The 17,736-nt window shown below is 36.3% G+C and overlaps 2 protein-coding genes across 2 annotated transcripts; both read left to right on the plus strand.

Moving 5' to 3' along the window:
• The first annotated feature begins 6,739 nt into the window (after nucleotides 1-6,739).
• On the plus strand, nucleotides 6,740-7,681 carry LOC102819796 (olfactory receptor 491-like). Its single transcript, XM_006870290.1, has one exon. It carries the CDS (start codon nucleotides 6,740-6,742, stop codon nucleotides 7,679-7,681), a length of 942 nt encoding a protein of 313 aa, XP_006870352.1.
• A 9,308-nt stretch (nucleotides 7,682-16,989) lies between these two features.
• LOC102820172 (olfactory receptor 491-like) lies at nucleotides 16,990-17,736 on the plus strand (the record flags this gene model as incomplete). The annotated part of the gene is made up of 1 exon (XM_006870291.1): nucleotides 16,990-17,736. A coding segment is annotated over exon 1 (747 nt), but the record flags the coding sequence as incomplete, so codon positions are not given.

The raw sequence follows: 17,736 nt of genomic DNA on the forward strand, positions 1-17,736 counted from the left end.
ACATAATTAAAAATCAACCATACTTCCTTTCTGGTTACTGAAAAGTGTTACTTATCCCAAATCTATGTAAAAGTCTAATTGTTTTACAGATACCATGTATTTTGATTTCACAACGAAGTTATATATTTGTGATAGTTACTTTCATTTTACATGAAAGAGAGTTTAAATACCCTTTCCTAATTAACACAGCTGACTTGTGGGAAGCCAGATATTTGAACTGCCTGAATCCACTGTCTTCACAACTCTGCTGTCATTTAGTGTCAGTCCATACAGCAGAATTGGACTCACTGAATTCTTCTCTGTCAGAAGGCAAAGAACGCAAAAAGTTCCTTTGCCTGAGACCAGAGTATATTCAGAGACTGAGGAGAACTGTGAGGAATCTAAAAAGTATGCCACATGGGGAATGGCCAAAGGAACAGCTTTTGCATGCCTTGGAATTGGGTTTCGGAGGCTGTAAATCTTTAAGAGCGCCTAAACCTCATCTTTCTTGTGTATAGCAGCTGATGGGTTCAACTGCTGACCTTGTGATTAGCAGCCCAATGCATAATCCACTATGCTACTAGGGTTCCTTGCCCAAAGGTTCTTTAGCTGTTTACTTTTAGAAAAGGGAAGGAAGGCATATAGACAAAGTAGCTAGTGTTGTTGTTATGTGCCGTGGAGTCGGTTCCAACTCATAGCGACCCTGTACAGGGTTTCCGAGGCTGTAAATCTTTACGGAAGCAGCAAGCCTCATCTTTCTCCTGGTAGTTTCGAACTGCTGACCTTGCGATTAGCAGCCCGATTCATAACCACAGCACTACCAGGGCTCCTTTAGATGTATTAAAATATTTGAAAGATTTTTTTGAATCTAGAAAATTAGATAGTTGTACATGGGAAAGCAATTGATAAGATTAAAATCAAATTTTTAACAATAGAGTTGAAATGAAACATCCAGCTGCCTATTGCTAGAGAAATTTTAGCAGGTGCTTCAAGAAATCATTAAGAAAGACATAGACCATCTTTATTAATTAGCTTCAGGTTCTCAACTGAACCTGATTTATTATAATCTCAACTCCTGATTTATTATACCTGACTCTTCACTCAGTTGTAGAACTCAATCCTGCCCTCAGAAGAACTACAGACTTACTTATTCTAAAGTAAGAAATGTTTGTTTTTAAGAAATTAAGAAAATTTGAAGACATTGGTAATGATATTTATCACTTATGGTAAAAAAAATTTAAATTTTAAAAACTGCAACAACGTTGTTAGTAGACATGTTTCTATGAAATGTAAACCAATAACATTGACTATAAATCTCATTATCATGTTAACACGACTCTTGAAAAGTACAAGAGTTGCAAGGAAGCATATATAAGGAGATGCATTTAGAAAGGTAATAGGAGACAGATTGTGAAGCTCCATGAACACCATGTTATGGAGTTTGATGCTATTCCATCCAACATGTCAGCTGTGAAGATTATTCAGGAAAATAGAAACTATGTTATTAAGTTAAAATATAAATTTTTAAAATGGGATGTGCACTATTATTACAAATATATATGGCATTTGCATATGCATAAAAAGTAAAGTACATCAAAAGTGAGCATTTGCTATGAATTGAACTGTGTCCCCCTGAAATCTGTGTTATAAATCCTAAACTATGCCTGTGGTAAACATTCCATTTGGGAACGGACTGCCTTTGTCCTTAAGATCCTGAGTCAGGACTGGTATAGGTTATGTTTTATGTAAAAGAGAAATGTTTATATAAAAGAGAAAAATAAGCAAGTGAGAGAAGCAGAGGTAGGGACAGAGAGATGCCAGAGCTAAATGAAGATTGACCAGGAGCTGGAACTCAAAGAGACGAGGACCTTCTTCCAGAGCCAACTGAGAGAGAAAGTCTTCACCTAGCACAGCCACACGAAATTCAGACTTCTAGACTCCTAAACTGTGAGAAAATTATATTCTGTTTGTCAAAGTCATCTTCTTGTGGTATTCTGTTATAGCAGCACTAGATAACTAAGACATGATTACTAAAATAAAGAATTACAGATGGGCATTTCTTCAGTTTTTAAAATGTAAAAAAAGATGCTAAAATAATTTGTAAATATGTAAATTTGCCCATTTAAATACTTGTAAAACTTAGTTCAAGGGATTGTTATTTAGCTGAAGTTAATGAAAAATAGATGTAGCATAAATGAAATTTTCAAATAATCTGAAATAAATCTTAAACTTTTTTTCCATTTTATATTTGACAGAAGTGTTTTTAAATGATTTTCACACTTTTCTCATTATGATAATATATTATTGCAATGAATCTTTAATATGATCTGAAACTAGCATTGAACTATAGTAAATTCTCTGTATCTTTTATTATTTGTCATTATTTCTTCTTTCTTAGAAATTCCTTAAAACACAGGAATTTCACCTCATTGTCACAGGATGATAGCAAATCATGGAAATGAAAATCCAGGCAAGAGCTCAATAAAATAACAAAGATAGGTAGCACTGTGGTAAGTTTAGTGTTTTTATTATCGCAAATCATAAAACACTGCTTTTCTATTATTCCCTTAGGATAAATATCCAGAAATGGATTTTTAATAAATTTATCATATTTTCTCACATTATCCTCCTGATGTTTGATTCAATTTGTGGGATTGCTAGTTCTGAGAGTAAATATTTATGAACAATTAAATGCTTAAAAATAATGGGTATTAATTGAATTAAGGATGAATTACACACAAGGTTATTATGCAGGTCTCACAAATAATGTTAGTGACAAATGTGATAAATGCTTATTCTAAAATGGAAAATAAAAAAAGCAGCATTAAAAATCTATCTACAATGTGATAAAATTTAGATTAAAATATGTCTTGAGGGAAAATCTTGAAAAGAAATAAACCAAATAACTAATAGTTGATGTGTGAGATAGTCAGATATGAAAAGAACATTTCTTTTGAATCTTCAAGTGATTTCGTTTGCCAACATGTTTCTGAATGTTTTATGCAGAAACCAAATAAATCATTGTTTCATTTTATTTACACCACAGTTACAGCATTTTCCATGTTCTAAAAATGTGCTGGTAGTCTTCATGCACTACTAGTCTTGGTGTCTTTGGACAAGGATACTAAATTACAGTTATCTATAATAATAATAATGCATTCACTATTCAACACAGCACTAAGCATTTATGATACAGAGATAAGATGTACAGATTGAGTAGTGTATGTATTAACTGGGGAGAATGACATGTAGACAAGCAAACAGCTGAAAAAAAATCCATAACCCAGTGTAAACACAGGCTATCTAGGTATCTGCAAATAAAGGCTACCTGATCCACTCTAGGAGTCAGAGAGGCATTGGAGAGATATGGCTCTTAAAGAAGGTCAAGTGTTACCAGGGTGCTGATGGAAAAAGCTGGGAGAGCTCCAGGCAGAAGGAAAGGTGAAACAAATGTCAGAGAAAATTGAGTGCATTGCCAGGACTCTACGTAATTCTGGAAAGGTTTACAAGAGTGAGAGACAGGCAGAGCGTGATATACAGGGTCATATCTGAACGGGTGTTATATGCTGTACTAATGAGACTATTGTTGTTAAGTGCTTCCAGTCCATTCCGACTCATAGCACCCAGTATCAGGTTTCCTAGGAGTGGGTGGTGACTTTTAACTGCCAATCTTGTGGTTCAAACTGACTTTGCAGTCCAGCGCATTAACCAATGCAGGTTAGGTTTCATCATTAGAACTTGAGCAGTAATTGGAAACCTTAAACATGCTCTTTTTGCATCATCTTTGTGCTTTGTGCTTCAGCAAGAGCTCACTTAGGCAGTAGATATAAGAAGATAATAATAAAGTTAGGGAGGTAATTAGGTAAATAAATAAAAGATGAAAAGTGAACAGGGCTATGGCAAAAGTACAGACAGTAGGAAATGAAGGGATAAAATTGGGAGCTACATTGTAGATAGAGTCCTGGTATGGTGCTATGGATTAATGCATTGGACTGCAAATTCGGTTTGAATTGCAAGATCAGTGGTTCAAGTTCACCAATTGCTCCTTGGAAACCCTATACAGGGTCTCTATGGGTGGAACCTATTTGACAGCATTACACGGTCAGAAGTTCGAAACCACCAGCTGTTCTGCAGGAGAAAGATGAGGCTTTATGTTCCTATAAAGATTTACAACCTCAAAAACCCTGTACAGGGTTGCTATGAGTTGGAACCAACTCCATGGCATATAACAACAATAACAACAACACATTGTAGACAGACTATATGTATTTTACTATTACAGGTAGTACAATATTGAAGTATTCTGTGGGCAAACTATTGAATGATGCAAGAAGAATCAAAAGAAGAGAGAAAGACTACACAGAGTCTTTGTACAAAAATAATTGGTTAATGTTCAACTATTTCAAGTTGTAGCATATGATCAAGACCCAAGGTTGTTGAAAGAAGATGTCCAAGCTACAATGAAGGCACTGGTGGAAAACAAAACTCCAGGAATTGATCAAATACAAATTGAAATGTTTCAAACTGGAGGGGCTCATTCAACTATGTCAAGAAATTTGGAAGACAACTTCCTGCCCAACTGCCAGGAATAGATCCATATTTTGCCGATTCCAAAAAAAGATTACCAAACAGAATGTGGAAGCCATCAGAGAGTATCATTAATATCACATGCAAGAAAAAAAAATGTGCTGAAGTAAATTTAAAAAATGCTGCAGCAGTACATTTACAGGGAACTGTCCGTAAATCAAGCCAGACTCCAAAGAGGGTGTACATAGAACTAGGATATCTTTGCTGACATCAGATGGATCTTGGCAGAAAGCAGAGAATACCATAAAGATGTTTACTTGTGCTTTATAGGCCATAGAAAGGCTTTAGGCTATAGACAACACTGTGATCAATGGGTATTCCGGGACACTTGATTGTGCTCATGAGGAACCTGTACATAGACCAAGAGGTAGTTATTCAAATATAACAAGGGGATACAGAATAGTTTAAAATCAGGAATGGTGTATGCCAGAGTTGTATCCTTTCATCATACTTATTCAATCCATATGCTGAGGAAATAATCCAAGAAACTGGATTATATGAAGAATGTGGCATCAGGATGGAGGAATACTTGTTAGCAATTTGCAATAGGCAGATGATAGATACAACCTTCCTTTCTGGAAGCCAAGAGAACTTAAAATACTTATTGGTGAAGATCAAAGACAACAGCTTTCAGTATGAACTGCACCTCAATATAAACTAAGTGAATATCCACACAACTAGACCAATAAATAGCACCATAATGAATGGAGAAAACACTGAATTTGTCTAAGGCTTCATTTTGCTTGGTCCACAATCAACATTCATGGAAACAGCTGCTAAAAAATAAAACAATGTATTACATTAGGCAAATCTTCTGCAAAAGACCCCTTTAAAATGTTAAGGAGCAAAAATGTCACTTTGAAGACTGAGGTGCATCTAACCGAACAATGGTAGGTTCAGTCACCTCATGTGAATGTGAAAGTTAGACACTGAGTAAGGAAAACCAGAGAAGAATCTATACATTTGAATTATGGTGTTGGAGAAAATTGAAAGTACTACTAAAGGAACAAACAAATCAGTCTTGGAAGAAATATAATCAGAATGCTTCTTAGAAGCACAGATGGTGAAACTTCATCTCTTATACTTTGGACAGGTTTTTAGTGGGACCAGTCTCTAGAAAAGGACATTATACTGAGTAAAGTGAAGGGTTAGAGAAAAGAGGAAGACTCTCAATGAGATAGACTGACACAGTGGCAGCAAAATGGGCTCAAAATTAACAATTGTGAGGATGGCACAGGACCATGTGTTTTACATAGGATCACAGTGAGTCAGAACCACTCGACATCACCTAACAATAACAACAACAGAAAGAAGGCTAGGATGATTTTCAAGTTGCATATATGGGTGATTGTGGATGGTGAAGTCATTCCTCAGAAGTAGAACATAGGATAAGAAGTAAAAGACAGGATGAGTTTGATATAGGGCAGTCTAGGTTTGACACTTGTGCAGTGCAGTGGCCCTAGAGGATAAATGCTGAACTGTGAGCTACCAGGTGAGCAGTTTGAACTACTAGCCACTCTACGGGAGAAAGATGAGGCTTTCTGCTCCTGTGAAGCTTTAGATACTGGATAACACTATACAGGTTGTTGTGAGTTGGAAGTGACTCAACAGAACTTAACAACAACCAAAGATTTGAGAAACGTGTGTAATTTCCCACTGGAGAACCCAATAAGTCATTGAAACTATCGATCTGGAAACTGGGAGAGAAATCTGTTTAAGAACCAAGATTTGAGTGGTCTTTTTATATAAATATTGTTACTGTCCTTAAGTGCCTTTGAGTATGTTTCAACTCATAAAGACCATGTATAGGGTTTCCAAAGAGCAGATAGAGGGTTTGAATCACTGACCTTAAGGTTAGTGGTGGATTCCAGTGGGAATTCCCATATAAATATTATATGAAGAAAATAATATAACTGAGATACCAGAGGGTTAGGTTGGATTATTCTCATTTTGTTAAAAAGAAGAAGTCAAAAAGCCAAATTCAGTAGACTATTTGTAATTACAGGTTGGAGAAGGACTTTTCCTTCACTGTGAATGAGTCTGAGGAACAAAAAAAGAAAGAAAGAAAACCAGGAGCATGTAGCATGAGAGAAGCATAACAGGGACTTAATAAATGAGAGAATGAACTCATAAAATAAATGAATGTTCACATTTGTCTCAACAGGAACAATTCATGGACGAGATGGAGTTTGGAAATGATACCATTGTGACAGAGTTCATCATTTTGGGGTTAACACAAGATCCTATACTTTCTATCGTCTTATTTGTGTTATTTCTAGGAATCTATTCTGTCACCGTAATAGGCAACATCAGCATAATCATTTTAATAAGAAGCTGTTCCCAACTTCACACTCCCATGTACCTCTTACTCAGCCATTTGGCTTTTGTGGACATTGGGTTTTCCACATCAGTCACACCTATTATGCTTATAGGACTTCTTAGACACAGAACAGTCCTCCTTGTCACTGCCTGTAAAGTCCAGCTCAATTCTGTGGTCATGTTTGGGACAACTGAATGCTTTCTGCTGGGTGCTATGGCCTATGATCGCTATGTGGCCATCTGCTCACCACTGTCCTACTCAACCCACATGTCCCCCAGAATCTGCATCCTCTTAGTGGGAGCTTCCTACGTGGGTGGGTGTATAAATGCTTGGACATTTACTAGTTGCTTATTGGGTCTGTCCTTCTGTGGACCAGATAAGATAGATCACTTTTTCTGTGATTACTCCCCTGTTGTGAAACTTTCCTGTTCAGAGCCCTCCATCATTCAAATTATTCCTTCCATCTCTTCTGGAGCCGTCATTTCATCCACCATGTGTGTCATAGCTCTCTCTTATGTCTACATCCTCATCACAATCCTGAAGATGCGCTCCACTGAAGGGAGACATAAGGCCTTTTCCACTTGTACCTCCCACCTCACTGCAGTTACTCTCTACTATGGGACTATTACGTTTATTTATGTGATGCCCACATCCACACACTCAAATGACCAGAACAAGATAGTATCTGTGTTTTACACAGTGGTGATCCCCATGCTGAATCCCCTTATCTATAGTCTGAGGAATAGAGATGTAAAAGAGGTCCTGAGAAAGGCAATTGTAAGAATACATTATTAAGCTCCAATCTTAGTATTTCTGGCCAGCTGTGTTTCTGTTTACACGTACAGTAAGACCTGGGGCTATGATTGCTAATTTAGTGACAATTCATACTTTATCTTTAATGTTATGTAAATTTGCCCTCACTTTTAAACCACTGAACAATCACCTATCTCTTACTCAAAACAATTTTTCTTCACAATCACCTTCACTTGAACTACATGAAGCTTTTGAATCCTGGGAAAGACTGTTTTGAACCTTTTCTTGGAATAAAATGAGGCTAAATAAGAACCATGCAAAACACCTGTTCTGACTTACCTATAAATTCAGCTTGAAGACACACTAAAAATGGATCTCCTTCATAACCCAGGGACTGCCTATATCACACTTAGTAGCTACCAGATGCTTGTTTAAGCTAAGGTTGTATGTGTTTGCTCTAACTCTTGCTTTTATACACTTGAAAGCCAACTAAGAGACACCTTGAAACCAGTAATAACACTGCCGTTGTTGTTGTTAAGCTCCTACTCATAGAAACCCTATTTAGGATTTCCAAAGATCAAGTGGGGTGTTTGAGCCACCAACATAGTGGTAATCAGTCCAGTGCTTATCCCACGGCTCCACCCAAGACTCCCTAAGAAAAATAATTATTGAGCACTTGTAGGTACCATGAATGTTTCCTATATTTAGCACTTATTATGTACCAGGCCCTATTCTAAATAAGTTACATATATCAATTCATATATCACTCATGACAATCTTATGACCTGGTAGTATTCTTTTACTATTAAATCATCTGAGGCACAGAGACGTTAAGTAGATTGCCCAAAGTCACATTTCAAAAGGCATGTGGAACTAGTATTTGAATCCAGATAGTCTGATTCCAAAGCATTATGTATCTGCATTTAATTTTCACAGCAATCATATGACTTAGATATAAATTTCCCTCAATTTACAGATAAGGAAACTGAGTTAGAGAATGGCCAATAGTTTCCCCATATCAATGTGGATTCAAGTCTTCAGTTTCTAGGCTCAATGTGCTTAACCTATATTACACCATCACACCCAATTAAATTACTTTAGCACTTTCCTGATACAGACGATTTGTGCCTAAGCTAGAAGACCTCCAAGATGGTCTAGTTTGTAGAAATCCTAGAACAAAAATGAGGATGGGAAAATTAGGCTGATTTCCAGCTTTCAGTAAATCTGGTCTTGACATAAAGATCACATGATTTGACCAGAAGCCTACCTATATTTAAATGCATGTTAAAAACAAGTAGTTCTATTTGGTATAATTGGTGCTATGTGATTTTAATTCTAAGTATTACAAATTACATGTTAGCAAAAAAAAAGAAAAAAAAACCCTACAAGTACATAGGTCTGGACTGATTTAAAAAATTAGAGTCTGTATATTACTAGAAATATTGTCCCAGTTGTGTAGATGTGTCTCATATTGACTGGGAAAGGGTGAGGGGCATTTGCTGCAGTATAGGGACTCCTAGCTCAAAGCAAATATTAAAACAACTGGTTATGGATCTAAATGCAAGGCTTGAAAATCTAATTGTTGTTGTCTCAGAGAGGTTGGGAGTGGGTGAGAGAAGTAAGGCTTGGGATATATAAGAAAAGATATCTAGTAAAATATAAAATATTGTAAGGTAAACATGTAGAGTTCTATAAAAAAAATTTTCAATTAGAAAGCACTTGCACAGAATAAGCACTGAAAGGTAACTGAAAACGTATGAAATTATTAAATAATGTGTTTGTGCTCATGTTCTTGTTTGAGTTTCTATTACTTTAATACCTTATTTTCAATAAATAAAATTTCAAAGTAAATAAAAATTATATTTGTAAAGACCCTGATTCATACTAGGCACTCAAAACTATATAGCGACCCAGATAGTATGTAGAACACAGATGTCCCAATTTCTCTTCTGAACTGTGGGAGAGTCCACTCCCGTTCTCTTTTATGGAGAGCAGAGCTCTATCCATATTGCCAAAAGAACAAACAGATCTGTGTTGGAAGAAGTACAACCAGAGTACTCCTTGGAAGCCAGGATGGCCAAACTTCATCTCTCATACTTTGGACATTTTGTCAGAAGGGACCAATCACTGGAGAAGGATATAATGCTTGGTAAAGTGGAGGATCAGAGAAAAAGAGAAAGACCCCCCAACAAGAAGGATTGGCACAGTGGTGGCAATAATGGACTCCGGCATAATAACGATTGTGAGGTTGGTGCAGAACCAGGCAGTGCTTTGTTCTGTTGTGCACAGCATCAATACAAGTCAGTACAAACTCAATGGCACCTGACAACAACAACAATGGTAGAAGCTTGTTTTTTGTGTGTGTTTTGGCAAGAAGGGATTAAAATAGGTTAGCTAATGGACTTAAAAATAAATGATTAAATGGATGCAGTGTCTGCTTTCAACAAGTCATAACTCATGGAGTATTAGACACTGAGTAAGAATTGATCAATAATCCAGTTTAATGTTGAAGAAGGATTGAGTAGGATGCAGAAGTACTCACAAACACAGTTACAGAGATTTTGGAAGTGGTTCCTTCTTAATTTTGGTGTCTCCATACATTCTTGATAAGAGCGTAAGTACTTTGAATAGGACTGATAAAGTAAGAGGGCTGATATATTGCAGGAAAATATTTTAATGGTTTTAAAGGATATTCTTGTCAGATGGGGCTAGAGAGTCCTAGAAAAGGCATGGGGCAAATGAATGGTGTAAAAATTAAGGAAGTTCAGTCCTCAGCAGAACTTAAAGATGAACAATGAGGGATGTATACAAAATCATTATAATTATTTTCTGCAATGATATAAACACTAAGTCCAAAGAATCGTTTTCAACTACTATTCCCTTCTTCAATTCAATGCTCCTTTACAGTTTAATTCAAAGTTTATTTAAATTGGAAGGAACTTTAAAATCATTATGAACTCTCCATTTAAACACAAAAATTAATTGCTCTGAATATTATACATGCTTCCAGGAAGTCAAGGACTGTCTCCTTCCCCTATATTAAGGGGGAAAAAAAAGTAGGAGAACGAAATCCAAAGGACACCATGATGAATGCTCCTTTGGGGACAGTAAAATTGACCTTAATGAATCACCTGGTTCGATAAGTCATTTCTGTACTAAAAACACAAGGACCTTTTCTCAATGGGGCAAGCAAAAAATCACTGGAAGATTTATACTGTTGTATTTAAGCCTCCCTTTTTCTTCTACCACATATATAAAGACACCTTTTTCTCCTACTACACTCATCCTCATCTTCCTAGATTGTATGCAACTGTATTACTTGACCAGAAGGAGACTTCAGTGGTTCACATTGTCGATTACTGAGTCCTTAACTACTTTAAATGCACAACACTTACTTTATAAAGTTTTCTTTGGAATTTAGCATCAAAAATTATTTTTCTGAAAGGTGAGTGCAATATAATGGATTTTTTTGCAATAAATTAAACTTCTGTTTGTTCAACTAGAAACAAAACAACAACAACAACAAAAGAGTTACTACTCTTACCGGTGCCTTTGTCTGAGACCAGAATGTGTTCAGAGACTGAGGAGAATTGTGAGTGATCTAAAAAGTACCCTACATGGGGAATGGCTGATAGAACAGCTTTTGTATGACCTAGAGTTAAATTTCTGAGGCTGTAAATCTTTACGGGAGCATAAAGTCTCATCTTTCTCCTGCACAGCATCTGATGGATTCGAACTGCTGACCTTGTGGTTAGGAGCACAATGCATAGCTTACTATGCTGCCAGGGTTTCTTGCCCAAAGGTTCTTTAGCTGCTTACTTTAGAAAAAGGAAGAAAGGCATAGATACAAAATAGCTGTAGATATATTTAAATATTTCAAGGACTTTTTTTAATCTATAAATTTAGATTCTTTATACACTTTAACTCATGCGGAAGCAATTGATAAAACTAAAATCATATTTTTAATATTAAGCTGAAATGAAACAGTTAGTTGCCCATTACTGGAGGACTGTTAAGAGACGCTTCATGAAAATCTTTAAGGAAGACATAAAACATGTTTGTTAATGAGCTTCAGGTTCTCAATTCCTGACTCTTCATTCAGTCACAGAACTCCTCAGAAGAACTAAAGACTTACTTATTCTAAAGTAAGAAATGTTTGTTTTTAAGAATTTAAGAAGATTTGAGGACATTGTTAATGATATTTATCATTTATGGTAAATTTTTTAAATCTTAAGAAGTGCAATAATGGTGTTAGTAAACATGTTTGTATGGAAATTTAAACCAGTAACATTGAATATAAATCTCATTATCACGTTAACACCACTCTTACAAAGTACAAGAGTTGCAAGGAAGCAAATATAAGGAGATGCATTTAGAAAGGTAATAGGAGACAGATTGTGAAGCTCCATGAACACCATGTTATGGAGTTTGATGCTATTCCATGCAGCATGTCAGCTGTGAAGATTATTCAGGAAACTGGAAAATATGTTATTAAGTGAAAATATAAATTTAAAAAGTGGAATGTACACTATGATAAAGCTATGGCATTTGCATATGCACAAAAAGTAAAGTACATCAAAAGTGAGCATTTGCTACGAATTGTGTCCCCCTGAAATCCGTGTTATAAATCCTAACCTCTATGCCTGTGGTAAACATTCCATTCGGGAATGGACTGCCTTTGTCCTTAAGATCCTGAGGCAGGACTGGTATAGGTTATGTTTTATGTAAAAGAGAAATGTTTATATAAAAGAGAAAAATAAGCAAGTGAGAGAAGCAGAGATAGGGGGCAGAGAATTGCCAAAGCTAAATGAAGATTGCCTAGCAGCTGAAACTCAAAGAGACGAGGACCATCTTTCAGAGCCAACTGAGAGAGAAAGTCTTCACCTAGCACAGCCACACTGAATTCAGACTTCTAGACTCCTAAACTGTGAGAAAGTAATATTCTGTTTGTCAAAGTCATCTTCTTGTGGTATTCTGTTATAGCAGCACTAGATAACTAAAACATAATTACTAAAATAAAGAATGTACAGATGGGCATTTCTTCAGTTTTTAAAAAAAGATACAAGAGCATATGCAAAATTCTTTGTAAATATATAAATTTACTAATTTAACTGCTTATAAAATTTAGCTTAAGGGATTGTTATATAGCAGAAGTTAATGAAATAAAGATGTAGCATAAATTAAATTTCCAAGTAACTGAAATAAAAGTCTGAAAAATATTTAATATATGATAGAAATGTTTTAAATGATTTCCACACTTTTCTCATACTAGAGAAATATATGATAAATATAATATTGCAATGAACCTTTATATGATCTGAAAGTAGCATTAAGTTATAGTAAATTCTCCATGTCTTTTAACATTCATCATTAATTCTTCTTTCTTAAGAATTCCTTAAAACACAGAAATTTCACATCACTGTCACAGGGCAATAGCAAATCATGGAGATGAAAATGCAGGCAAGAACTCAATAAAATAACAAAAGGTAAGTAGGTAGCATTTCAGTAAATTTAATGTTTTCATTATTGAAAATCATAACACACTGCTTTTCTATTATTTCCTTAGGATAAATAGCCAGAAATGGATTTTTAATAAATTTATCATATTTTGTCATATTATCATCCTGATGTTTGACTCAATTTGTGGGGTTACTAGTTCTGATAGTAAAAACTTATGAATAACTAAATGTTTAAAAATAATGCATATTAATTAAATTAAAGTTGAATCACTCAAAATTACTAAACATGTGCTGGCAGTTTTCAGTCACTTCTAGTCTTGCTGTCTCTGGATAAGGAAATTTAATTACAGTTATCTCTGGTTGCCTATTCATCACAGTAATAAAGCATTTACTATTCAACACAGCATTAAGCATTTATGATACAGAGATAAGATGTGCAGTTTGGGTAGTGTATGTATTAACTGGGGGCAGTAACATGTAAACAAACAAACAGCTAAAACAAAATCCATAACCCAGTGTAAACACAGGCTATCAAGGTATCTGCAAATAAAGGTTACCTGATCCACTCTTAGGAGTCAGAGAGACATTTGAGAGATATGGCTCATAAAGAAGGTCAGGTGTTACCAGGGCAATGATGGTAAAAGGTAAGAGAGGTCCAGGCAGAAGGAAAGGTGGAACAAACGTCAGAGAAAACTGAGTGCATTGCAAGGACTGTAAATAGTTTTGAAAGTTTTGCAAGAGTGAGAAACAGGCAAACAGGGGTTATATCTGAAAGGGTGTTATATGCTGTACTGAGATTAGGTTTCATTATTAAAACTTGAGAAGTAATTGGAAGACTTAAACATGTTCTTATTGCATCATCTTCTTTGTACTTCAGCAAGAGCTCACTGGGGCAGATGTATAGTGAGTAGATTATAAGAAGATAATAATAAAGGTAGGGAGTAAACAAATAAAAGATGAAAAGTAAACACGACCTCAACTAAGGTACAGAAAGTAGGAATGGAAAAGAGAAAATGAAGAGATAAAATTGGCAGCTATATTGTGGATGAAGTCCAGGTGTGGCACTGTGGGTTAATGCACTGGACTGCAAAGTCAGTTTGAATCACAAGGTTGGTGGTTCAAGTTCACCACTCACTCCTTGAAAACCCTATATAGGGTTGCTATGGGTTGGAACCAGTTTGACGGCACTTAACAACAACAACGCATTATAGATAGAGTATGTGGATTTTATTATTAGAAGTGGAACAATATAGAAGGATTCTACGGGCTAAATATTGAGTGATGCAGGAAGAATCATAAGAAGAGAGAAAGAGTACACAGAGTCATTGTACAAAAAATAATTGGTTGATATTCAACCATTTTATGGGTTACCCTAGGATCCAGAACCAAAGGAATTGAAGGAAGATGTCCAAGCTGCAATGAAGTCACCAGTGGGAGGGGGGACAGACAAAACTCCAGGAACTGATAAAGTACAAATTGAAATGTTTCAAACTGATGCAGCACTGGAGGTGCTCATTCAACTATGTCAAAATATTTGGAAGACAACTACCTAATAGGCTGGAAAAGATCCATGTTTGTGCCCATTCCAAAGAAAGATTACCAAATAGAATGTGGAAGCCATCAAAGAGTATCATAAATATTACATGCAAGTAAAATTTTGCTAAAGTAACTTAAAAAATGTCACAGCAGTACATTGACAGTGAACTGCCAGTAATTCAAGCCAGATACTGAAGAGGGCGTAGAACTAGGGATATCATTGCTGACAAAAGATGGACCTAGACTAAAAGCTGAGAATACTAGAAATGTTCTAAAAGCTGAGAAAATTAGAATATGTTTACTGTGTTTATTGACTATAGAAAGGCTTTAGACTGTGGATCATGACAAGCTATAGACAACACTGTGAAGAATGGGTATTCCAGGACACTTGATGGTGCTCATGAGGAACCTGTACATAGACCAACAGACAGTCATTCAAACATAACAAGGGGATACAGAATAGTTTAAAATCAGGAATAGTGTACGCTAGAGTTCTATCCTTTCATCATACTTATTCAATCTGTATGCTGAGAAAACAATCCAAGAAACTGGCTTATATGAAGAACGTGGTATCAGGATAGAGGAATACTTGTTAACAATTTGAAATATGCATATGATACAACTTTCCTTTCTGGAAGCCAAGGGGACTTAAAATATTTACTCATGAAGATTAAAGACAACAGCTTTCAGTATGAACTGCACCTCAATAAGAACAAAATGAATATCCATACAAATAGACCAATAAAATGGCACTCTGGTAGCATAGTGGTTACGAATTGGGCTGCTAATCTAATGGTCAGCAGTTCAAAACTACCAGCTGTTCCGCAGGAGAAAGATGAGGCTTTCTGCTCTCGTAAAGATTTACAGTCTCAGAAACCCTGTACAGCGTCGCTATGAGTCAGAACCAACTCCATGGCACATAACAACAACAGACCAATAAATAGCACCATAATAAATGGAGAAACTATTTAATTTATCAAGAACTTCATTTTGCTTGATCCACAATTAGCATTCATAGAAACAGCTGTCAGGAAATCAAAAGTTACCTTAAAGTGTTAAAGAGGAAAAATGTCACTTTGAAGATTGAAGTGCATCTGACCAAGCCATGGTATGTTCAATGGCCTCATATGTATGTGAACTTTAGACAATGAGTAAAGAAAACCAGAGAAGAATCTATGCATTTTAATTATGATGTTGGGAGAATATGAAAAGTACCATGGACTGCTAAAAGAACAAAAAAATCTGTCTTGGAAGACGTATAGACAGAATGCTTCTTAGAAGCTTGGACATGTTTTCAGGTGGGACCAGTTCCTGGAAATGGACATTATACTTGGTAAAGTGGTGGATCAGAGAAAAGAAGAAGGCCCTCAATGAGATGGAATGACACAATGGCAGCAACAATGGGCTCAAACTTAACAATTGTGAGGATGGCACAGGACCGTCTGCTGTCCACAGGGTCACAATGAATAAGAATCAACTTGCTGGCACCTAACTACAACAAGAGGAAGAAGGCTATAGTGACTTGCATCTATGAGCAATTGTGGGTGGTAAAGTCATTCCTCAGAAGTGGAATATAGTAGGAGAAGTCAAAGACAGGATGCGTTTGATATGGGACAATCTAGTTTTGAGATGGCAGCATCGTGACTCTAGAAGATAAACAAAGGACTGTGATCCACAGGGTGAGCAGTTCAAGCCCATGAGTGACTCTGTGAAGGAAAGATGAGCCATTTTGTTCCTGCAAAGACTTAGAGGCTGGAAAATACTATACAGGTTGCTATGAGTTGGAAGTGACTTAACAGAACTTAACAGCAACAAGAGATTTGAAACACTTGTATAATTTCCTATTAGAGACTCCCCGTAAATCATTAGAACTATGGATCTGGCACTTGGGAGAGAAATCTGTTTAAGAACCAGTATTTGACAGCTATGTTTATGTAAATATTGTTGCAGTTGTTAAGTGCCATTGAGTCCGTTTTGACTCATAGAGACCCTGTATAGGATTTCTGAGGAGCAGATAGAGGGTTTGAACCACTGACCTTAAGGTTAGTGGTAGAGGCAGTGGGAACTCCTATATGAATATTAGATGAAGAAAATAATATAACTGAGATACCAGAGGGTTAGGTTGGACTATTCATTCTCCTTTCACTCAAAAGAGAATAGGAGAAAAAGCCCAATACAGTGAAATAGTGATAGTTACAGATTGCAGACAGGAAAAGGTCACTGAATGAGTCTGAGGAATAAACAAAGAAAACCAGGAGCATGTAGCATGAGAGAAGCATAACAGGGACTTAATAAATGAGAGAATGAACTCATAAAATAAATGAATGTTCACATTTGCCTCAACAGGAACAATTCATGGAAGAGATGGAGTTCGGAAATGATACCATTGTCACAGAGTTCATCATTTTGGGGTTAACAGAAGATCCTACACTTTGTGTCATCTTATTTGTGATATTTCTAGGAATATATTCCATCACCCTCATAGGCAATATCAGCATAATCATTTTAATAAGAAGCTGTTCCCAACTTCACACTCCCATGTACCTCTTACTCAGCCATTTGGCTTTTGTGGACATTGGGTATTCCACGTCAGTCACACCCATAATGCTTACAGGGTTTCTTAGACACAGAACAGTCCTCCTTGTCACTGCCTGTGAAGCCCAGCTCAATTCCGTGGTCATGTTTGGGTCAACTGAGTGCTTTCTGCTGGCTGCCATGGCCTATGATCGCTATGTGGCCATCTGCTCACCACTGTCCTACTCGACCCACATGTCCCCCACAATCTGTATCCTCTTAGTGGGAGCTTCTTATGTAGGTGGGTGTATAAATGCTTGGACATTTACTAGTTGCTTATTGAGTCTGTCCTTCTGTGGACCAGATCAGATAGATCACTTTTTTTGTGATTTATCCCCTGTATTGAAACTTTCCTGCTCAGATATCTCCATCATTCAAATTATTCCTTCCATCTCTTCTGGAGCCGTCATTACATTCACCATGAGTGTCATATCTCTCTCTTATATCTACATCCTCATCACAATCCTGAAGATGCGCTCCACTGAAGGGAGACATAAGGCCTTTTCCACTTGTACCTCCCACCTCACT

The sequence above is a fragment of the Chrysochloris asiatica genome, unplaced genomic scaffold, assembly GCF_000296735.1.
Source record: "Chrysochloris asiatica unplaced genomic scaffold, ChrAsi1.0 scaffold00140, whole genome shotgun sequence".
In the NCBI taxonomy this organism is placed as follows: Eukaryota; Metazoa; Chordata; class Mammalia; order Afrosoricida; family Chrysochloridae; genus Chrysochloris; species Chrysochloris asiatica.

Bases quoted from the DNA above. Each gene is read 5' to 3' on its own strand.
- LOC102819796 (XM_006870290.1), top strand. From the start codon at position 6,740: ATGGACGAGATGGAGTTTGGAAATGATACCATTGTGACAGAGTTCATC.